The following is a 21,957-nucleotide window of genomic DNA, read 5'->3' on the forward strand; positions in this document are numbered from 1 at the left end:
TCAATATATTTTAGTGAGTGACACTCAGTTGATGTATGGAACATTGTCAACAAAATAATGAGTGAAAGTTTATATATTGTTTACAAATTATCCTCCAATTACCTTCAGCCGCAGCACTTTGTTCTCTCTTCTTGAATTTTTTCTTTTTTCTTACCCCATTTTTGGATGCGGTAAAGCCAATACGACCTATCATTGCCAACTCAGCCCTAGCAATAAAATAAATTATGACATTGAGGAAAACAAAGAGCTCAATCATACTTTCATGAATTCCTAACGATAAATTCGTGAGAGTATATGTGCTACAAAGTATAGGAAAACTTTAGATGGACTTCCAACTCAGGATGTAAATTTTGAGTACAGTGTATATCAAATGGACTTCTTGAGATTAATGTTATTTCATAACAAGATCTTCAGCATACATCACAACTAGTTGCAATTCCTTACCTTATAAATACTTGATTTGTTATTGTTCAAACATCAATATGCTCACAAAACAAGAAGCTCACACATTATCAGCATTGCTCTTATATGATACAAGAGTGTACCGATAGTCTCATTGACACTGAAGAGAATGGCTACTTTTGGAGAGAGGATGTCAAGGATAATGTGCATCAGAAATAGAAAGAGAAGAAAAGTACAGAAACTACATACCCATCCATTGATAGCTTTCTATTTAACGACAGCAATCCAAGAACATAAATATCCGGAAATATCCCATGTTCGCCGACAACTGTAACAGACTGAAAAAGCAGGGACATGTAGATGAATAAACTACCATTCAAAAATTGCAAATTTTATAAATGTAGTACAACTTAAATAAAATACACATGCAGAAAAAGGTTATAAAAGATTTTGATTCCTTGAATAAATGTGCATGAGTTGTTTTTTCCAATATTCGATCCATTTGACAACGTGCAAATTAAAAGTGCTGACTCAACATAAAAAAAAAATCTAAATGATAAATTAAGATGAGGGAAAAATTCCTTAGGGCCCCTTATGCATAACCCTGTTACGGTAATTCAGTGTCCATCCCTCATTTCACTTCGGGTTACTTATGCATGTATGTATGTCTATTGAACACTCACCAGCGCGAAAACTGCGCCCAAAAATATCTGACAAAAAAAAACGTACATAACTCTAGTGACAGCTATTTCCTTGAGGTCAAACGAGGACAAAATTACTTTGCCAGGAAGTGGTCGTCTGCTATTATTGGCTGTTTTGCATGGAATTCAAGTTTGCATAGAAAGACATTTATTTATACATTTCTCAAAACTGTGGGCAGTATACACATGCACCTGAAGTCACGGTTTTGGCTTTGGTGAGAGTTTAATAAACATTATCGATTGGCAATAGCATCGATTGTGTGATGCGAGAAAACGTTTGCTTTTGTCGACTTTTATTAGCTTTTTTATTTTGATAAAAGTCCTACTACCTGAACATTTAATGACACAAAATATATCAGAAATGACTAAAATACCATCAAAAGAAGAGCTGTGAACCCACAGCTAGGGTGAGGGGGTCTTAAGGAACTCTTTCCTATGATGTACTGTTTTTTGTGTCAACCCACCTGCTGAAAGCCTCGATGAATAGCCATGAATAGCAAAAATGTTGTAAGCAGGTGATTTGTTGAGCATTTTAACAAAAGGGTTCACAGGTAAGATACAATATGAATAGAAGACTTACGTCACACTTTGGACAGTGTATAGATTTTCTCTGCTTTCCTAATTTTGTGATACAACCTTCACAAAGGGTGTGACCACACTGTAGCAGTAATGGCAAACGTGGTCCATGTGGTCTTGATGGATCTGCAAAATAACAAGCTCATTTGAAGACTTGTGACCACCTGATGCATATTTTCAAGCAAACTAGTACAATACAAGCATTATGTGTCAGGTTTGGCAAGAGTTCAAAGTTTTTTGCAATGGTAAGTAATACTTTTTACTGAAAGCTGTGTTTGTCTATATTGCAGTTTGACAAAATGCATTGGTATACAGTGACTGATTATATGACTTCTAACCTGAGAATAGGAATTTAATGCCAAATAAACCTTAAGACTCTTGGAATTTTATCAATCTAGGAGGCAAATCAAATGAGACTTAACTTGCACAACAATTTAACCAAATTGTGCTAAATTATACAACATTTTTTACAGATAAATTAAGTTTCTGGTCAATAATAGTTAGTGTTTTGTTTAACAGAGTGCAAAAATTTGCTCTGCACCTACCCAATTTAGCTATAGCAGGTTTTGTAATGGTGTTTCAGTAAGCAGCCATTGACCCAATGAAAATACAGTCTTGATAATCTGTGTTATCTAGGAAGAGGATCGATCTTTTACACTTCATGTTTGTTTACATTGTGCCAATGTGTTGGCCGGTACATTAAAATTGCTACAGTGCATTTGAAACATATGTAAAATAATTTGTGTTTGTATGTGTGGTGGGTCCAGCGAAGTGACACAATTTTTCCTAACACATCAGAAAATAAATCTATAAAAGGGTCCTGTCATACTAACACAACTCCATGGATAGCCAAAATGTGTCAGTAGGCAAAGTGCTATTGCAGTCTTTATTAATTGCGCAAGAAATGGATTAAATAATTAAGGATTGTACAGTGTGGGGGGTCTAAATTAGGATTAGGGGTGGGATAGGTGTCTGTTATTTCAAAGATTTAGTGACGTTTCGGCAATGGTCTGGGGTTCAGTGTAGATGCTGTCTAATATCACAAGACTTGGGAAAAATCAACGACTAGTGAATCGGACTGGATGGATGTGGGCCGGCCTTACATTTGGATCAGTCGGCGTATGCGAGCTCCCATGATAGTGTACATGAAGACAGCCAATCAGTGATGACACAGAATTCTGTGCAGTCTTCATAGCGATTCTAAAGTGATCTGGAAAGGGCACTCTGAATGGCTGGCCATGATTTCCAGGATATTTGGGGTTTAGAATATTGTTAAAATAATTATTTACCAGTGTAAATCAATGGCGACGTGAACCATTGAAACTCTCAAACTCGCGTGACACTCTCATCCACACCTATGCCAAAAACAGTTTTTTTTTTTTGTTTTTTTTTTTTTTAAATTACAACACGTGTCAGTTATTTGTCTTCGTTTCGGTCTGTCAGGCAGACGATTTTCAACTTTGACTCATGTCTGGTCGTCCTACCACTAAGCCACAACACTTAAGGTTTCATTTGATGTCTACGTAAAACATCTGGGTTGCATTTGGGGTTTGGACTAGATACTGGATAACGAAATGTTCGTTGTAAGCGTACCACTACCAGTAAAGTTATTTATGGTCAGTTTACCTCGAATGCGAGTCGGAGCCGAGTAAGGAAGCTGAACTATTTTCTAGACTGAGAAGTGGACACGATCGATCCTGTACACGAACTTACCTTGTGTTCCGAAATTATGGCAGCAGTTAGGACAAGTCGGACTTCTTTGCATAATTCTTTGTGTTTGTATTCAAATAAAAATGAATGCTGGCATTACTTAACTAATCTGGTCACCAAATTACGCTAAAAATAGCAGTCTCTTTTCGCCATCATAAACTCACTTAGCTCCAACGTGCGCATGACACTCGTGTGCGACAGCATCTTCGGTAAACTTCGGCAACCATCGGCGAAATAAATTATTTTCTGGTTTTAATAACACGTATGCGTTTATTATTTTAGTTATTTGTGATATTGTTTCCGAACCAACGATCTCAGACAAACTATTTCCATCAACTGTACAACAGTTCGTAAAGCGGCGGGCATTTATTTTTCGATTCGCACTAACATCGACGAGTAGACCCGGCGAGGGCGCTCTTGTTGGCATTAGGGGCTTGTATTGTCACTGCATGATTCGTTATCAGATACTAGTATTGTAGAGAGCATATTTATTTCTCTCAGATAAAACATTCTTGTCGTAAATAATGAAATCGTCCTGAAAAAAAAGTTCTGTATCATTTCCCAAGTTGTGTTCGGTTGCACATGATGGAAAAACATAAGTGGTCTGAGGTTACTTATAAGATGCTTGACGCAAATTATTGGAAAATTCAAATGATTTCTATTTTTTTTTATTTATTAAATAATGCTTTAACATGCATTTCATTGTAAATTGTTTCAAAATGTATATCTTTTTCCATTTTTTCAGGCAGTTTATTCTTTTAAAAAAATGCCAATTATTGACATGTGTTCAAATTAATGACTATGTAACATTTTTGAAACAAACTTGAAAAAATCTGATAAATTTGTCCCCTCTATTTATTACGTCGAATATAGGCAATATATACCCGTGATATACCTGAACTGTTTCCACGAATATCACCATTTGTATGTATTGTATCAAACATTTTCTATAACGAAAGATGTACTAGTATTCAATCAATACCTTTCATGGTATTGTACAATAATGGGGGAATAGTTTATTCGACATGGCTAACAGACCTTTATAAATATGTGCGGTATAAAACACCTTTTTCTGAAAAAAAAACGTCCTCTGGCGACTAAGGTATACGGTGGCTTGTTAGGGCCATTGACGATTTTTCCAATTTTTGACATTCTCACTTGTATTTTCCTGTTTTTTTTCAAATTTCCGAAATTTTCTCCAGAATTGTTCTGCTTTTATTTTGAATTTTCGACTTTTTCACCAGTATTTCCACTGGTGAAAATGTCGAAAATTCGAAATAAAAGCAGAAAATTCACAATGAAAGCAGAAAACTAATTTCGGAAATAGGAAAAAAAGCAGGAAAATACAAGTGAAAATGTCAGAAATTGGAAAAATGGTCAATGGCCCTAAAAAGCCACCGTAAAGGTATGGGTGGGTGTAAGCGTGACCACTTTCCCGGGTGTAGCGAGACTGGGGTGCAAGCTAGAGGCCGCGACAGCAAATCGTAAAATCGAAACTCATTGTGATTTTTTTAATGTGGACATTGAAAATATGCATATGACAAATCGTTACTAACCTTTTGGGGGCAGGACATGCTCTCCTGGAAAAAAATGAAATCTAGACCCTCTGAAACGCTGCTTTCCTGCATTTTGGGGAGCAAATTCAAGTGCAGAAGGTGTTAAGACCTTTCGCACAAGGGCTGCACGGTGTGCATTTCTACCGACAGTTGCGGTGGATTTTAGTGACAAATATAGATAAGAGTTTCACCCTATTTTATCGTGGGGCGAGTCCCCCACGACCTATTTTTTGAGGCGACCGCCCCCACCGCCCCCACGTGTCGCCGCCACTGAGCAGATACCAACGTTTGCAAGTGTGGGTATGACGAGCACTCTTGTTTCTACTAGAACATTATGTTTTAGACAGCAACATATATATTTTAGCACGTTTTTTTATTGTGACAGTACACAATGTCGTCTTTCGCTAACTGCGGTTGAACGCTGTGCCTGAGAACTGTGAAAAATATTGGGTCAAATTATGCCTTATCCAGCCAACTGTTGCTTTCACTGAAAGATTCGACAATACACTAATTTCTGAAAACTTAATAGATTATTAGTCGCCGGGTCTTCTATTTTAGTAATACGTGGCGCAAAAAGGCAATGTAACCACTACCCCGGTGAAAGTTACGCCCGTCACGGTACTATGTCACTGAGTCAATACGTTTGTAGAACATTTACAGTAAATGTTACAGTCCGACAAGCAAGCTATTTTGATCACACAGTCAATAACCCTGATACAATGTAAAGGCCGGTCTAATTGTAAAGTTATTACCTAACTTTATTCTGAGGTCTATGGTGCAAACGAGTGCAGTTCTTTATTATATCACACTGTTTTCTTCAGTATCATAAAACCCCATTTTTAGGAGGTTCCTTCGATTCATGCCCGAAATAATAGGTATATTTACTTACTATGGCTAAGAACCGTTTGGAAGGCCACTAACTTTTACAACTAAATATCACGGGTTATGCGTTATCATTAAAGTACCTGTACTCATCAAAAGGTCGCTGTTAAAATTCATTTGGATTTGAATCGGATGTAAATGATTCATTTAGTCTGGGCCAGAATCCGTCAGAAAAAATATGAAAAATCGAATTTCAATCAATCTAGTCCCACCAAGAAATAAAAAAAACAAAAAAACACCAAAATGGATCATTTTAAAATTAAAGGTTGTTTATGACCAAACAAAAACGATATCGATTTAAATCGGATTTAAGTGATTTATTTAGTCTGGGCCAGAATCCGCCAGGAAAAATATGAAAAATCGAATTTAAATCAATCTAGTCCCACCAGAAATAATAAAACGAACAAAAAAAAAAAACACCAAAATGATATTAAAATTGTATTTATTCAATCCATTTTGAATTAGTCAAATTTAATTCCGCTAGAGGAAAAACTAAATCACAGCTCCACCGAGGGACTGCTAAAACCCCAATCATCTTTAAATCCGAGTTTTCTGATTGTTTCTGTTTATGGTTTGGCCAGTCGTCGGAACTGGCAGACTTCTCTAGCACAGGGATTATCCGGGCCACTTTGCAGGAAAAACGCGTATATCGTGTAAGTATAGAATATGACATTCGTATGTTCCAAGATGTTGTTTCCCAATTCAATGAAAAACGCATATGTCACAAATAATTAATTTTCACAACCACCTGATCCATTACATGTGATCTAACTTTCAATCGAGTCTGTTGAATAATTTGAATAATTGGAGGTAAAATAAAATATGCAATCAATAAAAAATCGTGCATTTAGGAGTACAGTCGGTACGCATATTTTTGATACCAGCGACTATACTAAACAGAACGAAATTCCGCCCCACAAATAAAAAACAACAACATACAAACTGAACATAGATATAGTCTATTTATTGTACAATGGACGGACTAACGTCCATATTCATAAGCGTTGTGACCTCCGATTCTTGAATAAGCGAGGTCATATGTGATTGATGCGCGCCCTCAACGGATCGCGTATCAAATGTGGTCATGGTAACGTTGTGTATGTATGTCGTCGACAATGGAAACCAACACATTGGTACTCCATGTATTATAATCAGCTGTACAATTTTCTACTCATAACTTGACACACTTGTGTTAGTTTTGGCCAGTTTAACACCACGCCAGGCTTTCGGCCGGCATTTTTTAGCTTTTCAACATGACGGACGTTATGCATGCGTTGGTTTCGGAGGCTAAGAAAAACAGATTTTCGACGATACCGAAGTTGACCGACGAAGGTAAGTGAAGAGTGCCACAGGTGATTTTCAACATGGCGGGTTTCTGCCGCTTGCTTTATTTTCAAGTCGAATGCATCCATACATGCAATACTTAAACCTAACTCTCGTTATTTTCTCTTTTTACAGATGTTGTCAGCGTTTGGGACAACGTATCGCAGTATGTTGAAAAGCAAATGTCTATGCAGAAGGTAAATCTTGTTTCTGGTTGTCTCGACCTTCGGGCTTCGTCTAAAACAGATTACTTGGTCTACTGTTTGTTTTGTGACGGACGTTCTTAGGATTATATTACTGTAGTTAGTGTTGAGACCCCAAGCCATTAATCTTTTGTTCGCTAGTCTTCATCATCTACAAACTGGACCAGACAATTTTTACGTTTATTTCGAGTAGATATTTTAATCATTCGTACATCTATGACAGCGACGCGCGTTTCACAACCACGGGTACCCAACCACGGGTACCCAACCCACTTTTTAGTCAACAGACCTAATTTGCAATAACGTTATATTGTTGATTATATATCAATAAACAAAATTAAGGATATTTATAAATGATATGCGATTGTAAATGGAATGCATTGTCTGTAAATTGTATTTTATTATTGTTATTGCTTGGGACACTCGTATAGATATTTTAACATTTTTTAATTTTATTATGTCTAATTTATTTTCAATTTATTTTCAGGGTGTGCAAATCCCAGGCCTTGGAACTTTTACTTTCACTCAGAAGAAGTTGGATATCGGCAACAACAAATTTATTCTAATTCAAAGACCAGTTTTCATTCTGTCAGAAAAGTTTGCCATGACACATGGTTTGAACTACACTAAACACCACACTACAGGTAAGCAATCATTCAAGAAAAATTCAAATAATATTTATTTAAATATAATTTAAAATATATTTTAATTAAGCTGAGAAAATCAGAACTTGTTTATTGTTTGTTTTTTTCAATCATTAGAGCAATTTTCTGGCTAGATAATATACTATAGTATTATCAAAGTGTACTACTGTGGAATACTTTATTTTCGCTGGAATTAATTTTCGCTGAAAAGGTATTTTGGGCATTTTGCTTGGAATTTATTTTCACTGATTTTGGATGAGATTAAAATAAAATATAGGAAAAAAATAAAGTATTCTACAGTATACTAAAATAAAAATAAATCAAACTTTGGTATTTGATAATAATAAATATGATTATGAAAATAATGCAAATATCAATAGATTGTTACTATTCTTACCCCAGCTTGCTCATAGGAATGTGTATATTATTCTGATTTATTTACCTGTTTTTCAATGAATTTCAAAATAAAAACAATTGTTAAATGATATTTTTCAATTATTCCTAATTTAATCACAGGTTTATTTTGTTGTAAAAAATTACCCGGTGCATAGAACCTAACCCCAAAGGGTCTATGCTTACTGTTATAAAATGGATTTTTACATGGTTAGCAAGTACAACTATAAGTTGAATAGTTTGTATAGAAAACAAATCCTAAAAATATACATTTTTAACACTGATTATTAATCATTTACATTTTACTTTTCTTCCCAAGGGCAAATTCCAATAATGCAACTCAACTTTTCTGCCTTATCAACCGAGGGTCCATTTGACAGAGACACTGTTGAGGGGTGCGTCAAGGAAGTTCTTCAAGCGTTGTCTCGTGCTGTCGGTGCACGTAGAAATGTAGAATTTACATTTTGCGGTATTGGCCGTTTGTCTGTCAGAGACGGTAAAGTGAAAATGAAGTTTTATAAAGATTTTATACAGATGATGGATGGAAGCGGACGGTTGAATGATGCACTTAGAAATGTAAGTGTTCACTGAGTATTGGCTATTATGACAACAGTATATTGACACATTGTTGGGTTACCTTACTGGTAACTGATCCTATCTGGTAACTGATCCTATCTGGTAATCTCTTAGGACCTGTAGTCTGGAGGCCTTGATTACTTAGATAGTGGCATGAAGTGGAGTTAAAAAGCTTTGCTATTAACCCATAAACAATAGATTATATATAAACAGCTCAACTCTGAATTTGAATAATTAACACAATGCAATTACTGTATTTGTTCTATTAGTAGCATGCACTTACATTAATAGCACAGGTGTGTCTATGGTCAAAACAGGTTATATTTTACAGGGTTTGCGCTAGTGTCTCGGCAAGACGAGTCCCACTTACAAAATTTTAAGAAATAGAAATTTGACCCTGGATAACTTTATTAGAGATTGGACCCCAGCTTGCCTGAAAAACTGGGTCCCTCTTCAATAATTGGAGGCTGGGATGCAAAATATGGGGTTAACGCAATCCCTGATTTTAACAATCCAGTATACAATAAATGTGCGCTTCTAATACAACAAATAAGGTATGGTATAGTAGGGCAAGATGCTGCAATAATGTAAAAGTTAGGCCCAGATATTTTCAAAATTTAAAAAAAAAATTTCTCAAAAATCAAAATCAAAACACAATAACAAAACTTATGTCCTTATCAAATTTAGAACAGAAATGTTTTTAGTTTGATTTTCTATTTTGTAAATACACACATAATGCCTAAGGTCTGGTAGTATTGCATAGCAATAAAATAAAAAAAAAAAACACTTTTGAAACTGTCATTACCGGTAAAGTTAAATTAATCTTCAAATTCAATCTTGTCTATGAAGACAGTTCAGATCACATTTTCTTTTAATGAATCAACACTTTGTACTATCAGTCAATATCACTTATAAGTCATACCAATGAGGATTGGGGTTGCTACAACTATGTGTCATGTGATACTAAAGTATTGTTTGCAATATGAACATACATACCATTAAAGGTGAGCCAGACAGATTAGTCTGCCAAGTGACGCTGTTGTTTTCATTAACTTGAAGTGGTAATTTGTTTGATAATTAATTATTTATATATAGAAATAATGTCTTTTGCTGAATATTTGATGTCTTGACTTAATGTTATGGTTCAATCACTGAGACATCAATCATAAATTAATTTAACATACAGCTTTTGAAACATTAATAATGTATGAACAAGAGAAAAATCTTAAACTAATTTCATAAAAATAAAGACATTAAATTATATTAATATAATAAATATTTTTTAAAGTACAGTTTCAATTGTTTGTATAGAGGTAAACTAAATCTTGTATTAAAAGCTGCAAATCATAAACTATTTCAGAACCATTAGTTTTGCATAGTTTTGTTTATTTTTTATAATTCTATATTGGCTACAAATCTTCATAAAAAAAATTCCAAAAAAAATGTGGGTTTACTTTAAGAATTGAAGAAAGACATCTTAAATAAATCGTTAAATGCAGACGTGACAAGCCTGACTGAATTTTGAAAGAAAAAAAATAGAAAAGCAATTAGTTCCAACACTGTTGCGATATACACAAGATGGCTAAATTAAATTGCATTGTCATTGGTGCATAGCAGAAAAGTGATTGAAACATACAACACAGGTTGAATAGGCCATAGACCGTGTATAAACTCGCATTCACTCTGTATATATCACCTTTACTCGTACTCTGCTTTAATTACCATATATTTACTATGACAATAATAGGACTATGTATACAGGGGGCATAATAACCTTTTATTATTTCTAGGGTTAACTTCTATTTAGTGAATCAAATAAATTGTAAAATACCAATACCCAAATTCTTTTTCACAAAATAAACCCCAAAAAACTTTTTGCATATTGTTTTCAATAGTTTAGATAAATGCATGTATCCATGCAGGTAATCGAAAGTTATGTCTATTTTATCACAGTTTAACAAATAAATTTATTATATACTTTTAAAGAAATATAGTGCAATTAGGCAGGAAGACTGTGGTGTTTAAACGGTTCAATTTACATTCCAAATAATCTCAAACTTGCTTGGTTATATTTATGACAAATTTGATCCCAAATTGTATGTTTTCTTTTGTCAGAGCAACATATTCTCTCAGAGATGAACAGCTGTGTTTTAAGTCAACTATATAAATCCATGCTAATTGAAATCTATGATATTTATTATGTACCCGTGGTATACTGTAAAAGGGTTAATTATTCACTGGGTTTTAATTTTGCTTATTTCGCTGACTTGAAAATGCGCTAAATTAAAACCCAGTGAATATGTAAAACTTAGCATAGAACACATTATCTAAATGATAAAATCCACTGAATATGCCTGAAATGGTAAATCAGCAAAATTTAAACCCAGTGAAAATTAGTCATTTTACAATATACGATATACTGTAGTTTTATATGGCACCATCTTAAGACTGAATATAATCTGACTATATTGAGCTTTACACAAATAAAATAAAATAGAGGGAATTTATTCATGATTTATTATTAATTTCACCAAATTATTATCAGTAATTAACATCTTTGCTTGTTTATTGTTTTTACAGAGACCTGATACTGCTGATTCTGTTATGTCTAGAGCCAGTTACTGCAGACCTTACACAACTAACACATTGGTGCTACCGAGGTACGTACAAGTACTCCTCATCCCCTGATCTCTCCCTCCCCTTTTATACCATGTTCTCTAATTTGAATAGCAATATTTTGATTGTGCAGGAACCCTATTATCAAATTACTGACAGTGATATAATTTTTTGACTATTGTTGTTATGAGTTATAATATTATGCGCTAATCGCCTGTCAAAAGAATCCAAGTTTACTCGCAGACATAATTCTAAATCGTAATTCTAAATCGCCAGCTCTGTGTGACCCCCTGTGCTAATAAACTATCATGCTGTGACATTCCATGTGGGTTTAATTAATTTATTAATGAATCAATAATAATTGCATGCTGATTGATTTTATTTTTTTGTTTTTTCATTCCTTTTAATTTGACTGTTATCTCCTTTTTAGGAGGTAAGTTCACCCGTTTTGTGACCTCTGGTGGCTGTAGTGTTTAGCAATAGTACTATAGTACGCTTGGTGGCTGGTTGCATGAATAAACATTAACATATATCATATCTGGTAATTGCATTAAACTGCATGGTGCTAAACTAAATCAAAATAATCAGATTAAAATCGGCTTTGAGTGAACATATATCAAATTATTTTAACGTCAGCTTGGTGTTATTTTCAACATAGAGATGAAAAGAATTATCGTGATCAGATTTAGTGTATTCAATTAAATCTCTCTACAATCTGTAGTTGGAATAGCAATCAATTTGTGAGATTTCTGACATCTCAATTTCCAACATCTGAAAGATCAACAATTTGAATTCCTATGCATGCTGTACTGTAGCCATAACACATGACAGATCAATTAGGTGGTTTATACACACGAAACAATAGACTAGTAAAGATATCACATTGATCCAATAAATGATAGAGTAATCGCTATGGCAACAACCACACTTGAGATAAACGCTCGGTTTCAGCTTGTTGTCAAAGCCAATGTTTAGTTTATAGTACATTAGTTAAGTACATTAGACCCTTTCTTATTCAGCATTCTATAATTCATTGTGTACCTTTCTTGATGGACAAGTGAAGGAATGATAAACATTTATAGCGCGTTATCCCGCTGTGCAAAATACCTACTTCGTTGGAACACGTTCATTGTTGACGTTACCAACCTATTGTTGACAGCAGTTCTAGTTTTTTGTTCATCTAGCAACAGTTGCAATGTAATCCCTCAATTTCCTGTTGGATTGTGACTTTCTTTTTTTAATGAGATTTCCTTTTTCCAGTGTATAATGTGAAAAGGCTTGTTTTTTCTTCCTGACAATTGTGCTTAACGGGCATTTGTAGATTGTCACACAATTGCGCAGCTTCCGTTCATGTCAAGTTGTTGCTAACAGTTTCCCTTGGTAACGCCTAACGACTTATCTAGGAAATTACAAACAATTAATCTCTATATAATATACTCATTCCAGTTAGGAGTAGTGTATTTGTATTATTAGTTTTTTTATTCATATTTTCAGTTTCCACTAATTGGAGCACACTTTAACTTACATAAGCTGTGTAAATTTATCTATTTTGTGAAAAAAAGAACATTGCAGTCGATTAGTACTGTAAAGGGGTTAATTATTCACTGCGTTTTAATTTTGCTTAATTCGCTGACTAGAAAATGCGCTAAATTAAAACCCACTGAATATGCCTGAAATGGTAAATCGGCGAAATTTAAACCAAGTGAAAATTAGTCATTTTACAGTATTAAAAAAATGAAATTTTGATAAATTTTCATTAATTATTTATTCTATATACAATCTTATTGTATGCATGTTGAAATACAGCAATGCTTGGGATAGGGTGCTTTTCATTGCTACGGTATATTTGATTTTATTGAGTCTTGACACGTTAGCAATGTATGTGGTTTGCGCTGGTAATTGTAGCGTGATTTGATTACAAAGAATGCTACATCATACGATGTGTAAAGTTTATTAACTGTCAACGAAGCAGAATATTGCTAAGATGAATTCAGGCATCCATGTTTGAAAATAATTACTGTGGAATACTTTATTTTCGCTGGAATTAATTTTCACTGAAAAGGCTTTTTGGGTGTTTTGTATGGAATTTATTTTTACTCATTTTTGATGAGTTGAATGTGAAATATTGGAAAAAAAGTATATTCGCTGGATTTTATTTTCACGAAATCATCTCTTCCACGAAAATAAATTCCAAGCGAAAATAAAGTATTCTACAGTATAAACAGCGACAGTAGAAAAGAAGCAGTTTGTGAGAACCCTTAAAACTAATTATTATATGTGTTTTCAATTTAATAGTTGTCTTTTTATTATGAATTAGACCTTAAAAAACAAATTCCCCAAGTTTGTGGCTTCTAGTATTTGTTGATCTTTTGATTGGTTTAAAATTGTAGACAATTTTGTTGTCATGACATCATACTGATATGAAGTATTTTTGAGCTATGATCAGGATACAAGGAATTCACATGCACTGAGATTAAGCAGCACTGCTTGCATACACATTGCAAGGGTTACAGGGTAGAACCAAATTTGATTCTGGGGGAGAGCTTGGAAGATTTGAGGGAAAACAGTTTTCAGACTGATTTTTCTTTTAAAGATTTTAGATCTAGCTAAAATGGAAAATGAAAAAAACATGTCATATCATACTTGTAAATCCCTAATTTTGGTCTTTCAAGCCCCAGGATTTCATTGGACTAACCCTGAAATTAACTCACAAATCAATATATCAAATGCATGAAAATACTGACGCATGTTAAATAGTGTAGACAACATTACTTACAATCTCTGCTGAATGACATCCAGTACAGGGAGTTAATTCAGTTTAAACCGTGATTTCATCGCAAAATTTAAATGAACTGTGTGGAAACTATCATAGAAATGATATTGCATACATTGTTGGCAAGCTTTGATGATGTATGCGGTAGTCATAGTGTTTTAACAAAATAATTATCCCAGTATAGTCGAACCAATACAGCGATGTTATGAACATAGAAAAATGAAAAACTATAGATTTGCCTTGGATCTTTAAAATCTACTCAATCCCTGCTATACTGTCACTTAAAAATTTTAAATTATTATACTCACCGGGAAGTCTTTATAGACTTCCAATGATAATAATGTATTATATTATTTCATTTATAGAATTGGAGCCACTAAGGATGGCTTCGCTCCTGATGAACATGAAAAAAAAGAAGCAGGAACCATGCCAGCAATCAAAGAGGCTGACGAGGATGTTGAAGAGAATGAGGGAAAGAAAACCTCAGCAACGCAAACTGAAGAGGAAGAAGAAGAAGGGAAAGTGGAAGGAGAGAAAGCGACAGAAGAAGGTATGAACAGAAAATACATTTATCTAAAAAAAATCACTTATTATAAATGAATTACACCCTGATTTCACACAGTACATATAAATAGAAAATAGTTCATGTGTGGATGCTCAGATACGAAGTGATCTGAGTGGATGCCTTTCACAGATACAAGGATTTCACTTATCTATCTTGAGTGGCTTTCAATCAGCCTATGTCACACATGTGTAGTTCAGGTGGAAAATCTAATACACTAAGGTTTGACAATGAACATACTATTGTGTACTAATGTTGCAGAGTCAATCATTCGTAACAAAGTGATTCCCAGTGGCAGCCTCGGTATTAATGCTTTATCCTAAAATCAATTAGATTCTTTACACATAAATTGGTGAGAGTTTTTCGCTCAATAGATCCCTTGCATGTCTGGTATTTCAAACATTGTTGCCTAGATATTGCTGGCCATGTTAGAATCTATGGCTGAAAGAAAAGTTGTCCATTAGTTGTAGATCATGTAGAATGTCCTGTACTTGTTGGTGTACTGGGGATATTCCATGTAAAAAGGATATATTGCATCTACATGTATTACGGTATATGCATATGTAATGATATATTTATAATTTATGTACATATGTAATGTTATATTTATAATTAATGTGCATATGTAATGATATATTTATAATTTATTTGCATATGTAATGATATATTTATAATGTATGTGCATATATAATGATATATTTATAATTAATGTGCATACGTAATGATATATTTATAATTAATGTGCATATGTAATGACATGTTTATAATTTATGTGCATATGTAATGATATATTTATAATTAATGTGCATATGTAATGACATGTTTATAATTTATGTGCATATGTAATGATATATTTATAACTTATGTGCATATTTAATGATATATTTATAATTGATTTGCATATGTAATCATATATTGATAATATATTTCTGCATATTATAGATGCTGAGAAGCCATCTTCAGGCAGTAATAGGCATCCATCAAGACAGTTAGTACCAACCGCTAAAGCAACAGGTATCAGTCTTATAGATGATCTAATTCAACCTCAGTTATCCCAGTCTATTCCTAAAGGCATTCGTGACTCCAGCTTGACTCCATCACCACCAAATAGCAAGCCTCACAGCCCTAGAGAACCACTCGGACCACCACGTGTTTACAGCAACTCTCGATTAGTTAAATCTGCAGATGATGCCATCCACAGGGTATCAACACCAGACGGTGTTCGATTCAGAACCCCTTCACCTGCGTCCACGGCATGTGGACATGCTCTTGCAGGACAGGAGCTCTGTTATCTGTGCCATCAGAGGGACCTTCACAACATTCCTATCTCATTTGAAATCGAGCGACGTAGGAAAGAAATGGAGCAGGATAGATTACTGCAACAATTCCAACATATGAAAGACACTGAAGCCATCATCAGAGAACAAGTAAGTTTGTTAAAGGGCGGAAGTCGTCGCGCCGCGTCCTGTTCGATATGGGACTTATAGCGACGTATACAACGACGTATCATAGTGACGTGTAAAATACATTGTTTATTTACATGAAATTCGAACACACGCTGCACGACGACCACCGCGCTTTAACTATGCAGATTTTTACTGCCGTATTATTTAAATATCTTCTGGTTTAAAGACTCCTTCACAGTCATTATAATCTTAAACAGAGCAATTATTACCGGTATATTCATTTCATCTATTTTTTCAGGCTCAGAATTTTGGTGATAGACATGAAGGTCAGAAAATAGCAGCATTCAATCTCGGTGTTGCAGAAGCAATTAAAGCCAAGAAGAGGGAAAGATCAGTAGATTTCCATGTAAGTATTATCAAACAATCCTGTTTGTGTATATGACCCGTGTTTTGAGCAATGTTTTTTTTTATAAATTCTGAGCCTAAATGATCTTTGTGAATATAAACATGGGTTATACATCTTAGAAAGGTTCATGCTATGCATATGCATAAACAAAAATTCATTACCCACCTACTGTATTTATCCTATTAGTAATGCATACACTTCTATTGGATGCACTACTAATAGAGTAAATATGGTATTTGCATATTGTTATCGTTCATCAAATCACCATGTGATTACTTGTGTGGTGTGACACAGGCATTTTTAGCTCAGTATTACTGTGAATACATTAATTTTGCTATTTTTGCTGACAAGTAAAATGTAAAATAACAAACTCATTTTCATTGACAAATTCAATAATTTAAAACAAAGTGAATATGCTTAGAATATCAAAATAGTAAAATAAAATTTCAATGAAAATAAATGGTTTTACAAATGTATGGATTAAAATGTATGACAAAATAGACAAAAAATCCATAAACAAAAAATGGATACATTGTACAGACATTATCCTCTATTGACTCCAGCAAACATTGATGTTCTTCTCTCCACAGAGGTCATACATCTTCCAGAACCGTCCACTTACACCACCTAGATTCATTAAACAAGAAGAGTTAGCCCAAGAGCTGTCCATGCAAGTAGACACTAAAGCTGCTCATCAGATCAAAAGGAAACACGATAAAGAATTCTTAGAAAGATTAGAGCAAGTTCAGTTGGCTGAAGAGTAAGTGAATTGTTTGTATTCTACATTTCTACAAGTTCATTCACCTTTTCAATGTTTAGATAAAGCGTCTGAGTACTGGTATAAACTGAATACATCAGCATTTAAATATGGTGAACTTCAAAGTGAACTTTTGTCGCATAAATTTTTACATATTTTTTTCAAAAATTCAATCAAGACCTGTAGCCAATGGGGAATTATGTTGCTTTGCTCAAAAAACAAATTATTGAGAAATATTCAAAAATGAGAAGTATACAGCCGCCAACTCCTGTGCTTTCCCAAATTAGCACAAACTGTCCTGGTTTTTTGATATTTCAAATGTAACTGGGGATTATTTTAATACAATTCATGGTGTGCTGTAATTTCAGAGGATTTTAATTATAATACAACTAACTACATACATCAGTGTTTACAAGCTTGTATACAATCAAGACAGTTTTACAATATTGTTTTCATTTTATTAATCTGGCTTGCATTTAAATATTTTGTTTTACAGTCTAGCATTCCAAAGAGAACAGTACCTGAAAGAAAAACGTGAGCAATGTGATGCATATCAGAGAGCGCTATCAGCTCAGGTAAGATTACCATCGATAGTAATGCATGAAACGTCACACATGAGCAAACACTAGCGATTGGCTGTGATGATGTAATACCACTATCTGTGAGGATCAATTGAGAATGAGTTGTTTAATTTTCAATTGAAGTTTAAAGTGCTAATGTATAATTGTATTATTGTCTTACCTGCATATTTTCACCGTACTTAGGTTACAATCCGTAATGGTTTACCCGATCCTTGCGATAGCAGAGACTCAGATCCAGGACAGTCAGGCAGTGATAGCTTAGTTCCTCAAAATAAACTGTTAGGGTCTCTGTCACTACCCACCATCATTCTACAATTCAACAAAGGATGCGAATCACCTTTCAGATCCGTTAGTATATAGTTAGTTAGGTTATAATAGTGGCTAAGCAATCAAGCATAGTTGGCAGATTCAGTTGATTTTCTCTGCATCTGAAATCACAAATTTTAGTATTTAATTTGGAAAAAATAATATATATACATATCCTAAGGAAGGGTGCACAAGTTATTTAAATAATAGTGACTAAGCAAACAAGTATATTTAGCAATATTCATTTTTTCTGCATGTTTTAGTAGATATATTTTCAGTAAACTAAGAGATGGGCACATTGTCCCCCTCATTTACATTTAGTTATTACCTAAGGATCTTTATAGACAGGTGGTCTTTATATGGAGGTTGGATTATGCTTTTATGGATCACCAAATAATGAGATGGTACATTTAAATACTTGAGTTGATTAAAATCAAGTTTGACTTGAGGAAATTCAAATTCCTTTTATAAACAATGCTTAGTATTAATTAGCTAATTGTGCATTTAAGTAATAGTGGCTAAGCAATTTATTACACAAATGTAGTAGGAAAAGTTTAATTTTCTATGCGTTAGAATTCACAAATTATATGGCATGGGTAACGTTGGAATGGAGGCATTTGAACGTGTGAATAAAAAAAATCTGGATAATCATTTGTGTACCTGTGTACGTTATATGCAAAAAATATTAAAGACGAGTTGTGCATTGGCAGCCATATTTTTAACATTGTTGAAGTCTCTAGGATTCATAGATTTAGTAATTGCCGAACTATAGCAAGAAATTTGAATTCCCAACTTGCTGAATCTTGATTTCTGAAAGTGTTAAATAGTCGCAAATAAACATGAATTCACAATATGGACTGACAGACAGAAAAAGACACATTTTCTTAAATTTTGCAAAATTATGACATTTTTTAGCATCGGAAAATTCTCTGAGGTCCTTCAACATGGAATATGCCAGCAACTTTTGCGAAATTTTCACAAATGCCATGAAATCATCGAATTGCGTGATTTTCTAGTAGCGCAAAATTAACAGGTCTGTCATCCACTGCATTTTTGTTACACAGGTACGGTTCAAGCCACTTCCTCTTCCTGCTGCGGTGTCTGATTCAAAAGAGCCTATATTTGGCAAGAATGACTGCACCAATGAAAAGCTGGCTGACCAACGCCGTCGTGCACATGAAATTTATCAAGAGCAACTGGACACTGTAGCTAATAAGAAGAAAGATCAAATCCTACGCCATCTGCGATCACAGCGAGAAGAAGTAGATATGCTGGAAAGAACACGAAGAGAGTAAGTAATACAGATTATTTTGATGAATACATATTATAATTGTACAGCAGGTTAACCTTCTCACCATAAAAAAATTCTCACCCAAATCATTCTGCACTTTTTTTTTTATATTCTTCAATATTTCAATTTGAATTTTTTATCTAAAAAACTTTGCTATTTTTGTCTCAATCTTTTGATGAAAAGTGCAGACTAGTACTGTAAATGGGAATATTTTGTGAATTTGTGATGAAAAGAAGGAACTGGTGGTGAAAAGGTTAAAACAAAATTGATTTCACATTTGTTTATATTATTTTTGATATAATGGACAACAGAAATAGTAGTCATGCAGTAAACATGTGCGCAGTGCAAAACGTTTTTCCCATTTCGGGATATAATCTCTCATTAATTTATTACTACAAGCAGGAAAATGATGTACAATCATGAGAATACCAGAAAGTTAGCACTTAGGCAGTATGGGGTTGCATTGACTACACTAATAGTATATTTTTGTGGTCTTTATGTTATAACCTCATATTACACAGGTTATAATAACTATGGTAAAGTGCCGCATCAATTCAGAATAATCAAAATAATCTGACTTGCATATTTGTTTTTTCTAGTTTGATCGCCGACCGTGCTACACATCATGAACGAAACTTCACCATGCGCAAGTCTCTGGAGTCTGATTGGAAGAAAGCCTTTGAAGCCAAGAAATATCGTGACTTCGACGAGCGAATGCGTGGTACCAGTGCAGGAATGTTGCTTCATGAACAGTGCGATAAATACAAAAGATGCGGCCAGTGCAAACGGCGACTGGAAAACTGTGGCGAATCAAACATCTGGAGCGAGTCTCGGTACATTCCTGGATCACGTCTAATAATGTAAAAACAGTTGTTTTAGGTTACCATAACAACAGACAATTTTCTAACCATATGCAATGTACATCAGATTTAAGTGTGAACAAATTTGAAGTCATGTGATTAAAGTGAAACGCGCAAATATGTCTTTTGTACATTTTGTAGAGAAGAGGGGGTTTGATTGATATGAAATACTGGTAGCTGTTTTGCACATGTTCATTTTTACTTTAGTATTACTGTGTGAAACATGCCTGTGCCAATTTTGCGTTTTTTTCATGTATATTCCGTCCATCAGCATTAAAACCCCAATACCGGTAGTCCGTCCAACCGTATCCATAACAAAGTCATCTAGCAGTTTTGTACTTTTATTTCATATCATCATACATTATCTTACAATATGTTTATGGCTGTTCTTACCTTGGTACAAACAGGCTTTCGCTATTTTTTTTGTTTCATTTTATCGTTACAGTGTTGAGTAGTTAAGTTAATATTTCTCGATGTCCTGTGCTAGTTAAGACATTGCCTGCTGACTTTTTCCTCCATTCATTTTGGTATGTCTGTGAAGGCAATGTGTTAGCCCCTAGAGTGTCAAAATCTTTTCAACCAAAATTTTACCTATTTTTAATTATTTTTCCATATTATTTTTGAACCAAATAGTCAGAATTCCCTATCAGCTACAGGTCTACATCAAAAGTTTGGAAAAAAAATCTGTGAAAATGTAATATTTTATTTTGTGAATGGTGTTGTTGACGTTGGCGCTCATAAGTTTAAGACTAGTCATACACTGCAAATACAGTAATGTATGAAATTACAAATTCTGTGGAGAATTAATTTATTTAAAATTATACTGTTGTGTTAATGGCGCTGATATGCGCAACTAAGTTGTGATTATCTGTAGAGAATCTATTCCATGATAGGGTTCAGCTTATTACACTGCTGATTTTGACTTGAAGGTTTGAGAAAATGTACTGCATTTTGAAATATTCAGTATGAGGTTCAATACCAGGTTTAACAGCAAAAAGTAAGCGGTCAAATTGTATTGTTTAACACAGATTTTGGAAAAGTAGATGGCTATAAACCTGTTTAAGAACACGTCCATAAGCAGGCGGCTTAATAAACCTTCCACGGTTGTTTAGAGAAAACACTGTGTTGTACTGCATCATTTACTACGTGATACCTTGTCCCATTTACATAAAAAAAATTCTAATATTCTTTTACTGTATCTACCGTAGTACGGTAATACATAACAAGCGGTGTGTAAAAAGTTTGTATTCTGATTCAGCATTCTTCACATTCCTTCCAAAATGATTCAAGTTAATAACAACTACCAGTATTAAATTAATTACCATAGATTAGTTATTACCGGTATCTTGAAACGACTGGAAACCCGGTGTCTGGATCTGTTTGGTTTTTTGTACGAATCGTCTTGCACAATTTTATTTTTTTTCAGTAATGAA

General features: G+C 34.1%; 2 protein-coding genes across 2 annotated transcripts in view; one reads left to right on the top strand and one right to left on the bottom strand.

Annotated features, from left to right (window-relative positions):
- LOC102810039 (RING finger protein 17-like) overlaps positions 1-3,613 on the bottom strand; it is an 85,333-nt gene extending 81,720 nt beyond the window's left edge. Inside the window, exons 1-4 of the mRNA XM_085505178.1 lie at positions 3,393-3,613; positions 1,684-1,805; positions 652-740; positions 103-206 (exon numbers count right to left, since the gene is read on the bottom strand). Coding sequence (XP_085361304.1) covers positions 103-206; positions 652-740; positions 1,684-1,805; positions 3,393-3,444 — 367 coding nt within the window. The 5' untranslated portion in view covers positions 3,445-3,613. The remainder of the gene's footprint in view (positions 1-102; positions 207-651; positions 741-1,683; positions 1,806-3,392) is intronic.
- A 3,355-nt stretch (positions 3,614-6,968) lies between these two features.
- LOC100373351 (coiled-coil domain-containing protein 81-like) lies at positions 6,969-20,642 on the top strand. The gene is made up of 12 exons (XM_002732408.4): positions 6,969-7,159; positions 7,286-7,347; positions 7,841-7,997; positions 8,710-8,966; positions 11,547-11,626; positions 14,721-14,905; positions 15,860-16,344; positions 16,622-16,729; positions 17,320-17,489; positions 17,983-18,061; positions 19,438-19,664; positions 20,264-20,642. Exons 1-12 carry the CDS (start codon positions 7,081-7,083, stop codon positions 20,526-20,528), a joined length of 2,154 nt encoding a protein of 717 aa, XP_002732454.2. The 5' UTR covers positions 6,969-7,080; the 3' UTR covers positions 20,529-20,642.
- The last annotated feature ends 1,315 nt before the right edge of the window (positions 20,643-21,957 follow it).

This window comes from Saccoglossus kowalevskii, chromosome 11, assembly GCF_978046115.1.
Source record: "Saccoglossus kowalevskii chromosome 11, keSacKowa6.1, whole genome shotgun sequence".
NCBI lineage: Eukaryota > Metazoa > Hemichordata > Enteropneusta > Harrimaniidae > Saccoglossus > Saccoglossus kowalevskii.

Coding starts and splice junctions, on each gene's coding strand:
- LOC100373351 (XM_002732408.4), top strand. CDS start 7,081: ATGACGGACGTTATGCATGCGTTGGTTTCGGAGGCTAAGAAAAACAGA. Junction 7,160..7,285: donor ACCGAAGTTGACCGACGAAG/GTAAGTGAAGAG, acceptor CTCTTTTTACAG/ATGTTGTCAGCGTTTGGGAC. Junction 11,627..14,720: donor AACACATTGGTGCTACCGAG/GTACGTACAAGT, acceptor TTTCATTTATAG/AATTGGAGCCACTAAGGATG.